Source organism: Dipodomys merriami, unplaced genomic scaffold (assembly GCF_024711535.1).
Source record: "Dipodomys merriami isolate MVZ:Mamm:240054 unplaced genomic scaffold, mDipMer1.0.p SCAF_31, whole genome shotgun sequence".
NCBI lineage: Eukaryota > Metazoa > Chordata > Mammalia > Rodentia > Heteromyidae > Dipodomys > Dipodomys merriami.
The window spans coordinates 1053218-1073734 of NW_027204604.1; the positions used below are offsets into that span (position 1 = coordinate 1053218).

Genomic DNA, 20517 nt, shown 5'->3' on the forward strand with positions numbered 1-20517 from the left:
GCCCAGAGCTCAAGCCCCACGACCAACCAAAGAAAAAGGGGGAGTGAGGGGAAAGGGCTGGAAAGCAATGAAAGGGTAAGCAAGTTTGGGGTCTACATGACAGGATGGAAAACATTTGGGTGACACCTGAATTCAGGTGTTGAGCTCATCATTGTGGGTCAATTCTATGACAAGAACAAGACATTTACCTTTCTAAACCACCACAACTTCCTGAAGAAAATGGAGACGTCATTAAGGTTTGCTTTTTTTTTTTTTTTTTTTTGGTCTGGTTGTGGGGCCTGAACTCTGGGCCTGGTAGCTGTCCCTCAGCTCTTCAGCTCAAGGCTAGCGCTCTACCACTTGAGCCACAGCGCCACTTCCGGCATTTTGCTTATGTGGTGCTGAGGAATCAAACCCAGGGCCTCATGCATGCAAGGCAAGTGCTCTACCACTGAGCCGCCTTCCCAGCCCCTGCTTTTTAATTAATTAATTCGTGTGTGTGTGTGTGTGTGTGTGTGTGTGTGTGTGTGTGTGTGTGTGTGTGTGTGTGTGTGTGTGTGTGTGTGTGTGTGTGTGTGTGTGTGTGTGTGTGTGTGTGTGTGTGTGTATTGAACTCAGGGCCCAGATGCTGTTTCTTCACTTTTTCACACAAAACTGGTGTTATACCACTTGAGCAAAAGCTCTACTTCTGGAGCTGTTTGAGTGGTTAGCTAGAGTCTCACAGACTTTCTCCCTTTCCCCCTCGGGTAGAATTAAGCTTTAAACTTTGATTCTCAGATCTCAGCCTCTTGCTCTGGTGCCTGGTGGGATGGTCATTTCCTGACCAACCAATGTGTGCAGGAGCAGGATATGTGTCATAGGTGCCAGGGACAAACCTTTCACTTCTGTTTTTTCCCTTCTCTTTTCCTTTCCAAACAATCAGTCCATGAGTAAACAGATGTTGAACCCTTGGTTTAGGGCATGAAAGAAAATAAAAATTCAGAGCTTAAAAACCTAAGCAGAGCTTTACAAGCATGGATTGAACTTTCATTCTTTTCATTTATATATCAGTGTCTAGCCACTTTGAGGGCTTCTGTACTAAAATTAATGCATGCTATCAATTGATTCTGGTAGGTCGATTTTTTTTTAAGTCTTTTGTGAGAGAGACTCCATTTTCGGCCACTGTCAAAAAAAAACTGTACTGATTCCTAAGAAGCAGAGTTAGGCATGAAGAGTTACAAAATAAGTATATCCAGTGAAGCAGGCTTCTCCTGGGACAGTAAAACCATCTCCCTGTCCCTATCTAGTACATAGCCAAGCCTCATCAGGGACCTCAAAATCCATGCCAATACTAGGATTATGTGTGTTTCTTTTCTTCCTGAGTATGATTTGGGAACAATTTAGCTGGAGATTTCCTTAAGTGCTAGGATCACTCAAGTCCTATTCTGTGCTGTGGATCCATTGCCCAGCATTCAATAGGCATTCTAAATATGGTGGTGGAATTGATTTATGGTCCCAAGCAGAAAGCAGAAGAAACCTCTGTCTTCAGTGCTCCACAGTCTAATACATAGTCTTGTCTCTGAGGAGCTTGTACTGGGTTTGGGAGGTCAGGGGAAGGTGGTTTGAGCAAATGGCAAGCTCCCAGGCCCAGTTAGCTAACTGGGCTGAAGATCTAACCTGACAATGCATTTTATCATGTAATACAGACATGTTATATGAAGCTCGCAAATAATGGCTTCACCAGGACTTGCTCACAGACCTCCCTTTGGAACTCAAAGGAGAGAGAAATCTTTTTTTTAACTTTTTTTAAACTTTGGTTCAAGAAACATTAATGGAACTTGGAAAATGGAGGTGCTGAGTGGAGTTGGAAGAAACGGGGTAGAATGATGAAAGGGATGATATTGATCAAGATGGATTGAACTCGTAAACTGACATGTGGAATTTGAAACCCCTTTTTATAACCACTTAAAGATATAATCAATCAATCAATCAACAAGTATCTATACAAGGATAAAACATTAATTAAGCAACTACTTTGTATCTGGAACAGTCACACAGATACAAAGAAGATATAAAAAAAAGGGACCTTCCTTTTATATTCAAGTTATACTGTTGAACCTTCCAAAGAGTTATCTGCCATGGTGGTCAGAAGTTCACCATTTAAAAATCTCTGTGACTGTAGAACACCTGTCTTACACCCACAAATCATTATGCTATCAAGTCATAGTATTAACTTCCAAACTACTCAACAATTTTTTTTCCTCATGAAACTCCAATCTGAACATTTCTAGAACAATCATGATGGCTGAGCTACCAGGCTGCATTGCCAAATCCTATCTTGCCTCTGATGAATTCTCCCCTGAAGACAGATAATAAAGAAGGACTTGATAGCACCATGTCAAAGGAGGAATAAAGTGGATGAGTGTACTCACCAAGGTACCCACAGAGCACCTGGGACTGTCTGGTGCACAAGCTGCCCACAGAGCCAGAAGGTGTTGTAACAACTGGGCAGACAGCTAGGAGTTTTAAAAAGCACAGTCATTAGCTATTTTACTGAAGAGAGGCCTGGCACAGAACTATACAAAGATTCAAAGTTGAAGAGAGACTCATGAATGTCCTTATCATCCACCCCCTCCCCCAGAATATAAAATCCCTGCTACCCAAATCAGGGGGCTCAACGCTCAGAATCCATGGAGGGGGCTGAGCCCACATCTCCTGGCAGTCAGACTCCCAAATTCAGTTTCTCCTTCCACATGCTCTGTCACTAAAGTCATAGTGTACAACTTACATCCTCAAATGGGGAAATAAATATCTTAGAATGTACTAAAGATGAATTGGAATCCTTTGACAAGACAGCCTACTGGTTAAGGAAAAAAAAATATTGAGTTCTCATTTGGCTGGCCTGGATTTCAGTTCTTGAAACCACCTGTCAGCATTTGTAAACTGCATTATGAAAACTCTCTCTTGAATGAGTCAAAAACACAAACTGTATTGGTTTGGAGCTGCTTTGCGACAGTTTCAAGAGCTAGAGCTCTTTAAAATCCATTCATTTAATTTATCTTTTGCCCAAGAGTAAGACTATCCAGAAATCTTGGATTTCATTTTCTTTAAAGTAACCGCAAGCAATTTTGACATTGCCTACCTTATTCTTAGAGAAAAAAAAATACTACAAAAAATATAGCCTGGGCCATGCATTCAGTTACTCAGGAAGCTGAGATCTGAGAATTGCAAAAAAAAGTCTGAGACTCATCTTTACTTAACCAGCAAAAAGTCAGAAATAGAGAAATGATACAAACGGTAGAACACCAGCCTTAAGCAAAAAAAGCCAAATGAAAACTTGAGGGCCTTGAACTTGAATTAAAGCCCCAGTGCCAGCACAAATTAAGTAAGTAAGTTAGTAAATACATAAATAAATAAATAGTCTAAGGGATTTCTGAATATTTAAAGACCTTAGTATCTTCGGAAGGATTATCATACATGTGGACATTAAATCACTGATCTTCCTTGAATTTGGGAATCTGAATTTACTCAAACCTCTGTATCTACAAGATGAAACACAGTTTATCTATAATCAAACTAAAATGTTATATTTAAAAGGTGATGGATGAATGCAATCATATTTGTTATCTGACAGTGATGATAAAAATGAGCACTGACTACATCCCAAGCCCAGCATGATACAATTCTTTCCTAGCTCCATGCATACATTTTGAATCTAGCACAAGTTCTATTTTACCCAGAATGGTAACATTGCCACCATTCAAACCTGAATAAACCTTCTCAATTTTTTGGGGGGGGAGGGTCAGCCATAGGGCTTGAACTCTTGGCCTGGGCGCTGTCCCTCAGCTCTTCAGCTCGAGGCTAGCACTCTACCACTTGAGCCACAGCGACACTTCTGGTTTTCTAATGGTGTATTGGAGATAAGAGTTTCGTGGACTTTCCTGCCCAGGCTGGCTTTGAACCTCGATCCTCAGATCTCAGCCTCCTAAGTAGTAAGATTACAGCCATGAGCTGTCAGCACCCGGCTTCCAATTTTTTTTTTTGCCAGGCTTTTGCCTATTACCATTCAATTTTAAAAATGGATAACAGCTTTCCCCATATCCTGTAACTTACCATCTTCAACATTGAACCTACTAACAAAATCCCACACATATAGTCTCACACATGTGTGGATTATACCTTCTAGAAAGAACATTATATATTTTCTAGACAGAATTATTTTTGTACCAATACTGGGGCTTGAACTCAGAGCCTAGGTGCTCTGTCCCTTAGCTTTTTTTTTTTATATATATAAGTTTCCTTTAATTTTGACATTGAAACAGCAGAATGAATTGGTTTGTGGCTGAAACATCCTTTTCTCCCCCCATGGGGCAGAAACCTGGAGCACCCATCTATTGAAGGAACAAACTTAGAAAGTCTGAGCCAGCTGCCCCACCCCCACCCCCAACCTGGACAAAGCCAAAGACAGGCTTAAGGGCAGGAGGAAGGACACAATCAAATACCTGCTGGTGATTTCCAGTAAGGTACAATTCTCAAAGTTGCTGTAGTTACAGAAAGTGGTAGCATTCACGTTTAAAAAAAGAAGAAGAAGAAGAAGAAAGTCACAAACAGTAGCTCTCCAGCCCCTCCTCTGATGTGAATTCATAACAAGCCATTTGTCACTCTGAGTGATGTCTCAGAAGGGTCTCAGGGGAGTGGGCTCTTTTCACATAGTCTGGCTTCAGGAACCAGGATCGCCTAATGGTGGTAGAGGTTATTTATTCACTCTGATGCATCATTTCCTAAAAATTCATTTCCAACACCTTTACCAACAGTGGCTTACATAAAATCTGCACAGAAATGTCTCAAGTGATCCTCCAGCCCCTACAAGGTATATCAAGATTTAAACACCTCCCCCCAACACATTGTCCCTTAGCTTTTACAGCTATATATCTGGCTTTTTTGGCAGTTAATTGGAGATGAGTCTCATAGACTTTCCCCTCCCAGGTTGGCTTTGAACTGAGATCCTCACATCTCAGCCTGTTAAATAGATAGGACTATAGGCCTGAGCCACTGGCACTGGCTGGAATGTTCTTTAATTGAGATATATGCTCTGCATGGACAATGTGGCATGGAAGCCAGAGGCCCAGTACCAGTGTTTCCATGAGCAGGGTAGCTGTCAAGATTGTCTCCATATGTTGATTCCTGCTTCCATCAGCTCCCATATGTTGCCTCCAATAAGCATCCATACTGTTTATTTTTAGAGCTTTCACTACAGTCTGCTATAAGAGAAAACTCTCTCTCTCTCTCAAAAACTAATCACAAAAGGCAGGAAGCTACACTGGGTAAAAACTGTTTATCACAAGATTTATAAGTCAAACAAAGTTTTCTCATTCATATCTGACCTTTAAAAAAAGATGTTGAAATTTATCCTGAATCAAATCTCAAAGAATGTAACTAGAGTCAGAGAATGCAGAGTGAGTTGCTTGGTTCACAATGCTGTTTCTCTCAACTATGGCTCAATGCACTTCTTGGGGGTGGAAGGGAACGGGGGTGGATTTAAGTCCTTTTCCTGGGAAACAGCACCTTCTTCAGGCCAGTGTATGTTGTGGTACACTCTATGATCCAACAATTGCATTCCTGGGCATTTATTCAAAAGATTACAGACCTGGTTATAGTAAAGCCACCAGTACAACCATGTTTATTGCAGCACTATTCACCATGGCCAAGCTATGGAATCAGCCCAGATGCCCCTCAATGGATGAATGAATCAAGAAAAAGTGGTATATGTACACAATGGAATTTTACTCATCCATTAGAAAAAATGATATTGTACTTTTTGTAAAGAGATAGAAAGACTTAAAAAATTACATTAAGTGAAGTAAGTCAGACCCAGAGAGACAGAGGATCCATGTTTTACCCTATATGTGGAAGCTAGAGTTATCTTATAGACTTACATTGGGTGGAATGAAGTGTGCACAAACACATTAACCAAAGTATGGTATATTCAAGGGAAAATTAACTGTAATCTCTTAGAAAGGCAAAGTCAAGGTTCAACAAAATAAACACCAGGAAATGGGTACTTGAAAGGGGTAGGATGGGTCAAGGGGAAAGGGAAGGATAAATAAAGAGGAGAAATGGAGAGAATGCAGTCAAGAATTCAGTGTGTATCCTACAAAATTAAGAGTGAGGGAAGGGATGGGTAGAGGAGGGATGCATAAGAATTTTGAAAGGGTGACTATGGGTGATACAGTTCATGAGACAGAAATAGTGCTATAATTAAAAATTATGCATAATTGATTTCTTTTCTTTGTTCTTTTTTCAAATTTTTAAAATTATTATAAAGATGATATACAGAGGGGTTACAGTTACATAAGTCAGGTAAAGAGTAATTTCTTTTTGGACAATGAGGTGACTTCTAATATAATTAAACAACTATAATGTGAACCCTAAAAGTACTAGGTTTTATTTTTTAACCTGTAATGACACAGTTAAGAAACAAACCAATTACAACCAATGAGGTTATTTTTCTTGACCCACTGGTTGGATTGCTTTTGGTCAAGTGAAGTTTTGTATAAAATGGTTGATGATGCCAAGCACACTTGTAATTCTAGTTCTTCATGAGGCTGAGTTCTGAGGATTGTGGTTTGAAGCCAGCCCAGGTAGGAATGTCCAGACAGGAAGGTCCATGAGAATCTTATCTCCAGTTAACTACCAAAAGGAAAGGGAGCTGTGTCTCAAAGAGTAGAGCCACTACCATTATGCATAAAAGCTCAAGAACAGTGCCAGGCCCTGAGCTCAAGCCCCAGGACCAGCACTGAAAAAGAGAAAAAAAAAGAAAGGTTATAAAAATTATAAGTCACAAAGATCTGGATCAGTGGTTCTCGAACTTTACCATACAAAAGAATTTCTTCCCAAACCTTTGTCTCCTCCATTATCTAGATTTTTCTTTTAAGGTGGGCTCTAGAAACCTTGCACCTGTCTAAGAATGTCATATGATCCTCACACAGGTGATTTTTTAAAAAATCTAGAAACAATGAATAATGTTTACTGACATTAAAAATTCTCAATAAGATTTGAGTCAAATTAGCTCCTAACCCAATCTTCCCTACCTCTTCACACAGACATGTAATTTACTGCTCTTGTGACTATAACTCTATAAGTGAATACTGTCATTTTCTCCCAATGGGGAATTATAATGAATTTCTACTCTTTTTAGAGAATTACCATAACTGCTATTGAGAAGGAAAACTGGTCCAAATATATAATGATCTAGGATCAGCTTGCCTTAAGACCTTTCTAGAATCTAAGTACTTGGACAAAGAATTTATGAAACTAGATATAATTTTATACATACTATTCATTACTGATGGTGATACTTTTCTGACAGTGAAATTCTTTTGAAATGTTTCTAACACAAACTATCACACATCACCTCAATCCATGGAGAAGAAAAGTACAAGGTTAGTAGGAATAAAAAGTAGCAATTCATGGATCTAACCAGTGACAAGTCATTTAACAATCTAAGGCTTAATAGTATAAAGAGCTTCAAATGAGTGACCAAAGGACTTTATCAAACCAATGTGACTTAAAACACAATGACTCAAGATGTCTCAGGTGGAAACAAAAGGCAGCAAACTAGTATTATGGAACTTAAAAGACAACTCTAAAGGTGAGACCATATAGCACCTCAGGCAATAGCTATTATTCAACTTTGGCTCTGTCTGGCCACTTCCAGGCAAAAGTTAGGATTTCACAAGGCCTTTCCTTTCTCTGTCTCTGTCCTTAACCTGCAGAGCCTGAATGCTAAAATGTGCCTAAATATAAAAGATTGGATAATAGAAAGCCTTTGGCCTAGCTCCTTGGTGGTCTAGTGGTGAGGAATCAGAAAATCCTAAGAGTTTTCCAAAGGGATAGTTCCTTCAGCAAATCTCCCTCTTCTGCAAACAAATGTCCTCTGTCTGTGATGAGTTCGTTTCCCTTCTAAAGTAGAACCAGAAAAATTAGTCACCTTTTTTTATGACTTTCTGAGCCAGCAGCTTAGCAACAAGAGTTCATTATAAAAGAACAGAAATTATTCTAGTGGTGTTGCTCTAATGTCAGAGCAGAAGTGAATAAAAAGGCAAGCCCGTGGACAAGGAAATGGTCGTATAAACAAAAGAGCCCCCCCAAATGGAAGGAATCTGGAGTAGACAGAATAATCTGTTATAATCTTAGTCTATGCAGTACACATGAACAAATACCAAAGACACCGAAATGAATTCCAAACTTAAAAATTTAATGCTATTTCTCAGAATGTGCCTTCCCATTTTTGCTTTGAGAATAATAAATATTATGACGTTCCTAAAAATCCATACGAACTCCTTTTTCAGGTAGGAAGATTTGCAAAGAGTTCTTGACTTGTATCTTTCTCAGAACTAAACTCTGCATTCTTGTTCAGAAGATGAAGTAACAAATAAGGCTCTTAACACAGCCTAAAGTTATGAATGAATGGTTATCTGTAAACTAGCTTGTCAAGAGAGATGTGGTATTTGTCAGTGTGCTGTGGGTTAGAGAGAAAGCCAGACGAACAGAGCCAAGATCTAAATCACAGCACTTTCCTTTTCCTTTCATGAGCCTGGAAAGATGCTACAGAATTCTCTGAAACAAACAACTCCACAAGGCCACTCCTATTCTCAAATAGCTGCTCTGTGACTTTTCTTTCAAAAAAAAATGTCATGTCTCTTCTCCAGGAATAACCTGCCTCTCAGTTCCCAACCCAAAAGGGGCCAGGAAGGCCCGGGGCAATAGGGACACTCTCTCCCTGGGAACTGAGATGTGTGGAACAGGCTAGTGTGAGAGAAAGCAGCTGCCTGTGGAGGGCTGGCAATGCATTCAAACTATTTTCAGAAGGTTTGGGCTTCACAACATCCAGAAAGCATTTTCCATCTGCCTTCAGTTTCTCAAGTCACTGTGGTTAAAGGAACATCTCAGCCAAACATTTCCAAGTTATCAGGCATAACAAATGCAAGTGCTCATTTGAACAAATGAAGGGATGGTCCCAGTCCACACAGGATGGTTTTCTCAGCACCACAAAACTTTCCCTTCCTCTAAAGGACACCAAGTCTACTACCTCTTAGGCCAACGTTTTCTGAGAGCATAAAATGTCCCTAGGTTGTCCCAGGAAAACCCAGACTAGAAGAACTCACTGAGAGTGACTATCTTCCAGTGCTAACAGTGAACCAAGACCTTAGGATGGCTGCTTCTTTCTACTGTCAACACTCAGGTTTTCATTTCCCCTCCTCAAATCCTTAAGTGTGTTTCTTGAACTGTCTGGCTCTTCGTCTCCTGGAATTTCCTCGTCATAGGTAAAGCCTGACAGCTCACTGCACCAAAGGTGAAGTTAACTGGAATCTACACAGCTTCTAGATAGGGCTTATCCTTGGAACCAAATGTCCTGATTCCTTCAAAACAGGGACTCCAATCTGGGCCCTTGTGGCTCATGCCTTTAATCCTAATTACTCAAGACACAGAGATCTGAGGATCTATTTGAAACAAGCCTGGGCAGAAAAGTCCCTGTGAGACTCTGATCTCCAATGAACCACTCAAAAACAAGAAATAGAGCTGTGGTTCAAAGTGGTAGAGTGCTAGCTTTGAACAAAAACAGCTCAGGGACAGTGTCTAGGCCCTAAGTTCAAGCCCCACAAAAGAAAAAAAATTACAAAAACAAACTAACTAAAACAGAGACCCTGGCTGGGAATGTGACTCAGTGGAAGAGTGCTTGCCTAGCATGTATAAAGCCCTGGGTTTGATTCCTCAGTACCACATACACAGGAAAGGCCAGAAGTGGTGCTGTGGCTCAAGCGGTAGAATGTTAGCCTTGAGCAAGAGAAGCTCTGGGACAGAGCCCAGGCTGTGAGTTCAAGCCCCAGGCCAGGCAAAACAAACAAAAAACAAAACAAGACAAAAAAACCACAGAGACACCCCCACACACACCGGGAGGGAGGGGGGCAGATGAGAGCCAGGGAATCTGTGAAGAGGACTGGGAACAGGCCCACAAATGTCAGAAGCATTTGCTAGAATGCTTCTTCATTTTCTTATCTTTACAAATGAAGAAACTGAGGTCTAGTCATATGAAGGGGCCTCCACCCTGGCTACAAAGCCAATAACAACAGAGCCAAGACCTGATATCAGTGGGACAATTCTGGTAACTTGTGTTGAGAAAGCCAAGCTGCTAACCAAACCCAACCACTTCTTAACAGATGCCAAAGGCCTGTAAAAGGACTTCCTGTCATCCATGTTATCATTTCCCTTCCAGCCTCTGAGATAGTTTAGGTGTCATTGCCTTTTGGGGTGCGATTTTTATGATTCCAAAGTCCTTATTCATTGCACAAAACCATCCTACCTCCCCAAATTATTCTCTGAAAAAGACAGGGGAAGTGCTTTTCATGAACATTTGTGAAGAAGAAAACAAGACAAACAAACAACAACAACAAAAACTGAGGGAAGAAAAATACCAAAACCAGAAACAGGTGTGTTGGTTCACTCTTATCATCCCAGCTACTCAGGAAATGGAGGTTAAAAGAACTGGAGTTCAAGGCCAGCCCAGGCAAAAGGACTCTATCTCAAAAACAAAAATATAAACCAAAAGAGTTTGAGTATAGCTCAAGTGTTTAACTGTTTATCCAGCATTAACAAGATCCTAGGTTCAATATTCAACATTGCAAATATTTAAAAACTACAACCAGAGTCCTGATAAATCTCAATTTTTACATCAAGCATAGATAGATATAAAAGTTGGGTATGTTGGGAACAAAAAAAAAGACCCAAGCTTTGTGCAGGACTTCCATAGTACCTATCAGGTACATTTGCTCTGCCATTACAATGAGCAGATCATGCCTCATCTCCTTGTGGGGACACTTAGAACCCACTGAACCTTTGGGTGGTTCAGTCCTATTCTATAGAGAATGTTCATTCACTTGTCAAACATGGACTGAGCAAAGACAAGGTATCTTTTGTAGAACAATAGAGAAGTTAGACTTGATGCTTGCTGTAAGGATATTTATACACCAAGGAAGAAGGCAGCCCAGAATACAATAACAAAAGAAAGAGGCAAAGACATACATCAAGATAGTAAGAGTTTAGAGGAAAATCTAATTAAATATGACTACAAAAATTGAGCCTCCATGCAAAAACCAGAAGTGGAGCTATGGCTCAAATGGTAGAGCACTAGCCTTGAGCACAAAGAGGCTAAGGGACAGTGCCCAAGCCCTGAGTTCAAGCCCCACAACTGACAAAAGAAAGACAGAAAGAAAGAAGGAAAGAAAGAAAGAGGGAGGGTGGGAGGGAGGGAGGGAGGAAGGGAGGAAGGAAGGAAGGAAGGAAGGAAGGAAGGAAGGAAGGAAGGAAGGAAGGAAGGAAGGAAGGAAGGAAGGGAAAGAAAGAAAATTGGAGTCACTCAAGGAGGTGCTTTCTTTCTAAGTCTAGAAGAATGTTGAAAGCGCCTAGGCCAAGTTCAAGCCTCATGACTGGCAAAAAGAAAAAGAATAGGATTTATCACCCACTAAAAGAAACAGAAGAAACAAAGGCTCCGCCTCATACAAATAAATGTCCCATTTGGGTGAAGGCCAAGATGAAGTGGCAAGAATATGGCTTTCACAAAATGCTGAAATAAATATACGTGGGGGGGGGTAACAATGCTCAATGGGAAATGGTCTCATGTAACTGTAAACCCTCTGTACAGTATCTTTACAATAAAAAAAACACAAAAGGGAAAAGAATATGACTTTCAGGTAGGAATTTAATAAAATGAGGAACTACACGAGAGAGAAGACTCAGACTTTGAAAGGTTTTAGATGTTATCCAAGAAAGTTCAACCTCGAAGAAGCATACAAGAAGTAAAAAAAAAAAAAAAAAGAAAGTTCAGCCTCAGACTACTAAATCTCAAGGTCTTCTTATAGGATACATTTCCAGCCTTGCCATTCTCCACGCCCTGCCCAGGAGAGGCAAAAGCCACCTAGAGAATCCTGAGCAAGGGAACCAGACCTACTGAATAGAACATGCAAAGATGGGAATGAGATCCCAAGACCTCCTCGGCTCCTGGGAATGGCCCCTAATGCATCACTCTGAATTATGTTTCAATGTCTCTTAACCGCAGGTCCTCTTTTATGATCTAGTGGGATGTGGGAGTCAACTAGAGTGATAGTGTTTCTTTAGTGGTCCATAAAATAACAGCACATCTTCAAGTAAATGGTGTTTGCCATGCAAAAGCCTTCTAGGTGCCAGATAGCTGCATCCAGTGCTTCTTGATACCTGTCACGGATCCTTCACAATCCCAGGAAGCAGGTGGCCCAGGAAAGAAACTGTAGCCCTTTACACTAACAGCCTGGAGTATAACCCACAGGACCATGCTTAAGTATTTGCCCAACAAAAAGATGGTCATTCAGCCAAGGTGAAAGGCCAGAAGACAAGAGAGATTGTGAGGCAGATTGAAGGTATGTTTATGCAAGGTCAAGGCCATCCAGCCAATGCAGAGAGCAATGTGGAGGAAGAGGCTGTGGAGCCAAACACTCACTCAGGCTATGAAAGGCTAAAAAAGAAATAAAACAACCACCTACCCAAAGCAGCTGATGATTACAGCAAGATGCAGATTTCTTCTAAACAAATGGCAGAAGCAAACATTTCAGTCTAAACAAACCCATCAAAGAATCCCCAACGTGTTATTAAATGTAAAATAAAATACCTGCAGAATACTGAATTCCAATGTGAAAAAACTATCTTTGTTTTTTTTTAATTGTTTTAAGTGCACCATATGTTTTCAAAATGACAATGGAAACATTTGTTTATCTCAAGCAGAGCCACATTTCATCAAGCTGCCGGGAATCTGGGAAGTGGAATACACCCTTAAGCAGAAGACCTGCCTAAGCAGAGCCAGCACATATGGTAAACTGAAATTCTCTCTCCAGGATCCCGCCAGGATGGGAAATGCTACAAGACAGCTGAAAGGCTACCTTCAGAGAGTCATGCTTGCTGTCCTTAACCTACAGTGGCAGGGGGAAGGAGTTCAATTGTAGTGAAGGTCATGATACCTCCCTCCCAGGGTCAGGTTCCTCCATTCTATTTGTCAGAGCTTTCTAAGAGAGGCAGCCCAAAGTGTGTTGTAATCTCTGGGTGAAGGCCTAGCAGTTTGTGACCTTCTTGATTCTCACCCAGATTTGATGTGGGTTCAACAGTGAGTCATGAGTTCTTTATTCCCATCTCTGTTTCCTCTAGGAACACGGATCTGTCATCCTTTCATATCTTTATAGGGAAGCTGATGGAGGAGGTTACATCAGTGGGTCTGCACCAGGGAAAAGTCACTATTCACGAAGTGCAGCGCCTGTGTGTGGCACTGGATCACTGGGGGACACAGGAAGACTCCACCCTCTTTCAGGTGGAGTCTCTTCAGAAGACAGATGAGGCTGATGGGTTTCACTTGGCAGCAAACACTAACTGGTTCAGTTTTAAGCTATATATTTCCTTTGAGGGTTTACCTCTAGTATGAAAAGCAAAAAATAAAAAATAAAAAAGGGAGATCCTGAAGGGAGAGAATGTGGCCAAAGTAAATGTGACCACAACTAGGTACTAGAGGTAGACGAGCTCTGATGTAATAGAGAGATTGGTCTGTTGTATATTAAGAAGTCAATCATTTTAGAAGTCAGCTAACTCTGTTTTTGATCTCTTTTCCACCTTTACTGTTTCTGTCTATGCCCTTTTTATTTCTTACACTCTCACAAAGACATAATCTATTTTTAAGCTACAAAATAAAAATTGTACAGAAAGCACTACTATTGCAACCTACTCATATTTCTTTCCATTTGGAAACTGGTCCAATAGACCAGCAATTTGTATGCAGAAAGATATATTCACGAATAGAATACTAAGGCACGTTTCTCAAACCATAGTGCCGTTGCTAGTCATTTGAAACAAATTCACTTGGAAAATTATAGAGGAAATACAAAAGGAGATTGCAGTGATAATTATCATTGTATTGTATTAAATGTTTAGCATTCATGTGAAACTTATAAGGAAAACCTCATGGTGATTTTCCAGGCTGTATATTTAATCTATCTCATTTGATATGATAGAATAAACCAACATAACTATTCACTATCTTTGCCTGCCTAGATTAGGGATTCCACTCTTCATTAATTCACACTGCTTATTTTATTTTACTTGAAAGGAAAATCCAAGATAATTCTTCATTTCCTTTTTCTGTATGCTGGCTAATATCACTGCTGCTGACTGAAGTCCCTAATGAAAGGGCCAACATCATTAACTGACGCTAACTGAATGAGAAATTCATTAGGTCACAAGAATAGTCTATATAGACCATACTAAATCACCCATACTATATTTAAAGAACTGAACTTTCTGGTTATTCTCCTAACATTTTCATTCTAATATCATTTGACCATAAAGATATTTAAATCTTTATTAGATATTAAATCTAAATTTAAATATTTAAATATCTTAAAATGACACTGCTAAGAGATTTCATCTACCCAAGATAACCACCAAGATACCAGCACTCTTCACAAGAGGCATTATTGACATTTGGGGTTGGATAATTCTTTGGTAAAATTGGTACAGGGGAAGGAGGAGGGCTGTTCTAAACACACCTAGAAATGGATAGAAACATTCCTGGCTTCTACCCAAAGAAGGCCAGTAGAATCACTCCCTATCTAGTCCTAATAGCCAAAAATGTTTGCAGACCCTGCCAACTGTCCTAGTGGAGGTGTTGGGGTGGGGTAAAAGGAAGGAAAGTATGGCATAAACTCACTGTAATTAGAACCACACTACATGCCAACTGTGTTGTAGAGAAAAGGGGTGAGGAACACAGGTATGGTGGAATACACCTGTAATCCCAGTACTCAGGAGATGGAGGCAGTCTGAACATACACAATGAGAAAGATCTAAAAAAGAAAAATCGAGATTGGGGATGTGACCCAGTATTACCATTGTTTGCCTAGAATATGCAAGGCTCTGGGTTCAATCCCTAGCACTGCCAAGGAGAAGAATGAAAACATTTTTTTAACTGTCCTCAGCTTTATAGGTTTTAAATTTCAATTATTTGGATTCTTCCTATAAAGTTGTTCTCTGTGAATTTCTAAAACCTTGTGCAGTTTAAGTCAATGTGTCTTGAAATTCAACTGTTCAAAGTCCACTAATTCCCATTGGGCAAACTATTGGGAAACATCACCAGAACTCCACTTTGAGCCTTAAACTAACAGCATGTGAAAAGATCAATATGAATAAATTCAAAACTAATCAGACCCCTTCTTTAAATGTTGACACAGTATTATTTATATCCCATAAATACATTCTTGACTAAAATTCATACTAGGAGCTTGGCACCTGGCCAGTTCTATTCATATTTACAGTATTTATATAGTACATTTGGCCAAGGATAATATTTAAGACAAAATATGCCTGAGGGCATATACAATATCTCTATACTTTTATTTTTAAATCTCCACATTGCTAAAAATATTTAGTCTGAACTTTATAAAATGTCCCCAGAAAGGGCTATCAGCAATTGGTAATGATATATAGCTCATTGAGTATAATTAGAGCATATTTGTAATACTTGAGCTAAAGCCACTCCCTGAACACTAATAAGTTGGTGGTTTAAAAAAAATGAACCACTGATCTTTCCCATGCCTTCATCTCTGGAGCTTATGACCCTGGCCTAATTCACTGTAAGAAATGACAAGGCATGCAAGCTACTTCCCTGTACCCAAATCCGTGAGTACTGAGTTCAAAGTTAGGCAGTCCCTCATAAGGGTTAATAACAATAGAAATCCAGGTTGCACTTTCAATTTGCTTTCAAAAATATGGTGGGTGAATTTGTTTTTCTTCCCCTCATCCCTTATTTTGAAAGAGTCCACTAAATTCCAGTACAATTAGAAAGTGCTAAGAAATCAGTTAGCCTAGTTTCAATAAACTTCTGCATAGTCTTTACATTGTTGTATGGAATCTATTAATAAAGCTCTCTGTTCCCAAGCTTCCATGCTAAACACTGGCTTCCTGGAGTGCCTATCAACAACTGAGTGTATATATTTTTATTCTAGGCTTATCAGAGGTTTTAATTTACTCTGATCCACACTCTGATCTTAGATGCCATCCTTTGAAATCTTACTAATAGTGTGGGGAAGTTTTCCAATTTGTTCATAATACCAATGCCAGGTCTCAGCTTATCTTCCTCTTTCAAACTGAGAATGAGGAATGAATGCCTTTGAGAGTGATTTTCTCCTTCCTATACAATAATGAGATCAGACCTCCCTGTGTTGCCAACACCCTGGCAATCTACTTGATCTTTTGCACGCAACCATTAAAGGATGCTATTCAGGTCCTGCATAACATACCTGCCTGTCTGTCCAAATATCAACAGAACCCATGCGCACACTAGAGAAAGCCAAGTGATTCAACTCTCCTTGTTCAGCCTCAATGGTTTTGGCCTAATTACAATGAGCTTCTTTCCTAATATTTCCTTGGCTCTAGTCCACATAGAAAACTTGACTTCTGGAAGAGCGGTGGAGAATAACTGGGTGGGAGTGCACTTAACCAAGGACTATTCTGAATAGTGCCATAATTACAGTGATAAAATCATCCTTCTGGCCAGGATTCCGTACATCCACAGTGCCATTGGACAAAAAGAAGAGACAATACAGCAAAAGAAAGGTGGCCAGAAAAACTGGGGTTAGTTAGGCACATGGGCCCACATTCCTCGGCCATCAGGCACAAGACATGGCAAGTCACATAGCTACGACTTGTCAAACTAAAAATAAATATTAAAAAAGAAAAGCACCACCCTGCAATTAAAACCTCTAGGCTAAAATTACCAAGATGGCTGTATTATCTATTTAGGTAAGTCACAGAGACTTCACAAAAGCAGCCAGCAAGTATATAGGGCATGGGAAGGGGAGGAGAGAAACAGGCAGCCAATGAAAAGTTTAAGACATAGGACTTGGAATACACAACTGTTGAAGCAGATTTTTTTTTCTTTTAGTTCTTCCTGGTATTTAACCCTCTCAGGTATTACTGGATACTGCTGCTGCCGATTCTTTTATTATTATTATTAAGAACTCTGAAATAACTCTACACTGTCCATCTTCCTTCGCCCTCCCTCTCCTTAAAAGAACTCCACAATAAATCATTTCACTCCCATGGCTACTGTAAGGCCAGCTGGTTTTTGAGGACACAGACTCAGGAGCCAGAAACAACAACAATGACAATAACCATAATTTAAATATCAGCTGTCTTTCCTCTTTCACATATAAGAAGGTACGGAGGTCCCAGTAGAAAGTTAACGAAGGGTTAGAAATGCAAACTCAAAGTTGTAAAGGATGAACAACATAGTGGAAGGGAGAGGGGAGATCGGTTGTTGTTTTTTTTTTTTTTTTTTTTTTTTTTAAAGAAGGCAGCTTTAGGTGGATTCTAAGAAGTATAACTTGAAGTAATGAAACCTTAAACTTGGTCGGCTCGGAGGTTGTCATGGAGGTGATGTTAAAGGGGGAATGTGGTTATAAGAGCTTGCCTTGGGGGAACATAATCACCTACCAAGGCAACAGATATACCCAGGATTGATTTTTTTTTCCTCGGGGGGGGGGGGACCCCAACCAGGCTTTGATGGGCTGTGATGCTGATGCCTTTAGGGGGTGAGAGACAAGAGGGAAGGTTTGGGGGAATCCAGCTGATCGGTCTGCAAGAGAAAGGGGGTCTTTTGGAGAAACTGGTTTGGAATTACTTTTTAACCCTTTTGCACCTCGGGAGAAAGAGGCAAAGAAAACCAGGGACCTAAGATTTCCTACTTTAACTGCCCTTGGGTTTCAATACAGGAGGACAGACTGCAAGTTGCAAAAGACTGTCAGGGAAGAGTCAATGCGGGGACCGGGGTGGAGGGGGGGGCACCTTTCAAAGGACTGGAGGTTGGGGGAAGGGAGATGGAAAAAAAAAGAAAAAGTAAGCTTTTTCAAAGGCTGGCAGTCTCCAGCACACGACTGGAAAAGAGGTGGATGGGGAGGACCGGGAAAGGAGTGAACTGGGACAAGGAGAGGGAAGGGTGACCCCACCCCACCCTACATCCCCCCCTCCCCGCGCGCGCGCGCACACACACACACACACACACACACACACACACACACACACACACACCCCTTCCTCACGGTTCTGAGAGTTTCCACCGGCTAGCCCCCGGGGGTGGTAGTGACAAACGGTACTTACTTTCCGAGGGAAAGTAGGACGGCGGCATGTCTATTTTGTACACCTCCTTGGCGTAGTACTCCTCCTCGCTCCTCTCGCGCTCGCAGGCGGCTGCCCTCCGGCTGGCCTTCTCCTGGAGCAAGTCCCTGGTACTGTTGTAGATGGAAATCACCTCCGGGGGAACCTCCTCGGGCTCGGGATAGTCTTCCGGAGGGCTGGTGAGCTTCAGCTTGCTCAGGATCTGCCCGCGGATCGCCTCGATCCTCTTACGCATGAATTGGTCCATATCGAGTGTGCTGCAGGTAGACAGGCTGAGCGCCACCGTGACCAGATGCAGCAGCAGAAAAGCGCTCAGCACACAGTAATGCATGGTTTTGGGGGGGGTTATTGTTGGGTTGTTGTTGTTTGAAAAGTTTTTTAAGTTAAAAAAAGAGAACTACTGATCAGGTAGAGTTGTTTTTCATAGGAAACGTTCGAAACAATCAAGAGTCGATGCCCAATAGAAAAAAATGTATTTTTGAATTCCTTTTTAAGAAAAACACCAAAAATAAAAACCCACCAAACCCACGCAGGTCGTTCCACGAGTGAGCAGAGGTGGGATGGGCAGGGCAAGTCTGGACTGTGGGGAGTTCGGAGTTTGTTTCCCCCCCTCCCCGGAACGATGAGATGCGGAGAGAGAGAGGGGGGAAAAAACCAAACAGGCGAGGAGCGACCTATTAGGCAGAAATAAATTTCAGAGGAAGAATGGGAGTTCAGTGTGTCAGTCTCCGATGCGGAGTGGCGGATCTGAACTCTCGGCTCCTCAAGCCAAAAGCCAAGAGATGAAAAAGGTCTCCGGGGCTGGCAGCTGGCGAAATGACAGGAGGGGACGCGGATGCAGCAGACCCGGGCTGCAATTTATATATTTAAAGGAGTGGAGAGGTTCGGCCCTGCCTTCCACTGGCGGCGCAGAGAGCTGGAACCCAGGAGCGCACACGTGTGTGTCTGAGTGCGCGCGCGCGCGCGCGTGTGCGCGCCTTGGGGAGTGAGCCCGGCGCGCCCCGGGGAAGCGGATGCGCTCTGCTTGGCTTGGGCCAGGCGCTGCTGCGGAGTCGGTCCCGTGCTGTTCGTGGAGCGGAGGTGGTGGGCGGGGGCCGGGGGGCGCTTAGGGTCGTCGGCGAGAATCCTGCGGCTTCGGAGGAGCCCTGAGCTGTGTGATCAACCCCACCCCGGGCCAGCGCGCACCCTGATCGGCTCGGCTACTCCACCGCCGCCGCCGCCGCCGCCGCTGTCACTGCCTGCGATCGTGTCCAGCCGCCAGCTCCCTCCTTCTGCGCCCTCCTTTCTCCTCTAGCTCCGAAAGGCGACCAAATGGATCGATCAATCGTTGGGTGGATGCACGGACGGAAGGACGGACGGACGGATGGATGGATGGATGGGCTGCCGCGTTCACCCCTGCACACGGCAAAAGCCGCCCCTGGGAGGCGCGGCCGCGGGCGAGCTTTATTCCTCCCGGGGCTGTGTAAGGCTCCGCGGACCCCCACACCCTCTCCTGGCGTCCAGCCACCTGCACTTTTCTGGCTCAGGGGAGGTAGGCACTTGCTACTCTGAAATAGACCGTTTCTTTCTCCTCCTTACTGCGGCCTCTCCATTTGTTCCACAGTGGCCCCCTAGACCGTTATACGAGGGTCCCCACCCCTCTGCAGCCAGCCCGGGCGCCCCAGCTGTGCGCTCTCTCTCTCTCTCTCTCTCTCTCTCTCTCTCTCTCTCTCTCTCTCTCTCTCTCTCTCTCTCTCTCTCTCTCTCTCTCTCTCCCTCCCTTCCTCCCCTTCTCCTTTCCTCTCTCCCTCTCCCTCTCCTCTCTCCCTCTCCCTCTCCCTCCTCTCCCTCTCCCTCTTCTCTCTCCCTCCTCTCTCTCTCTCTCTCTCTCTCTCTCTCTCTCTCTCTCTCTCTCTCTCTCTCTCTCTCTCTCTCTCTCTCTCTCTCTCTCTCTCTCTCTCTCTCTCTCTTTCTCTCTCTCTCTCTCTCTCCTGGAACTCTAGCTTTCTTTCGGGTCTGCAGGAGCTCCGCTGAGTGAACCTTCTGCTGCCAGCAGATAACATCACGATCTTGCAGGGAGGAGAGATTTATAAGTTCTCTCGGAACCACGTGTTTGCCTTCAACAAAGTGACGTGCTAGGATTACAGTCAGAAGTCCTCTGGTTACTTACACCGCGGGCTCACCCCAGCAGTAGGGGAGGGGGTGGAAATGCGGGCGACTTTGGGGGAGGGAGGAAATGGAGGGGGTGGGTGGGGTGCACCTTGACAACAGGACTCCCTGTATTTACTTTCCATAGGCATTTTGCACTGGGCTCCTGAAAGACAAGCTGTCAAGCACTCC

General features: G+C 42.5%; 1 protein-coding gene across 3 annotated transcripts in view; it reads right to left on the reverse strand.

The window, feature by feature from the left end:
- Tgfb2 (transforming growth factor beta 2) overlaps positions 1–19935 on the reverse strand; it is an 88437-nt gene extending 68502 nt beyond the window's left edge. Inside the window, exons 1-2 of one of the 3 annotated variants that reach the window (XM_070041478.1) lie at positions 18181–19930; positions 2391–2474 (exon numbers count right to left, since the gene is read on the reverse strand). In XM_070041478.1, the coding sequence (XP_069897579.1) occupies positions 2391–2474; positions 18181–18529 (433 nt within the window). In that variant the 5' untranslated portion in view covers positions 18530–19930. Of the gene's footprint in view, positions 1–2390; positions 2475–18180 lie in introns of all 3 variants that reach the window. The other 2 variants (XM_070041480.1, XM_070041479.1) reach the window with 2 other exon arrangements.
- Positions 19936–20517: the final 582 nt, after the last annotated feature.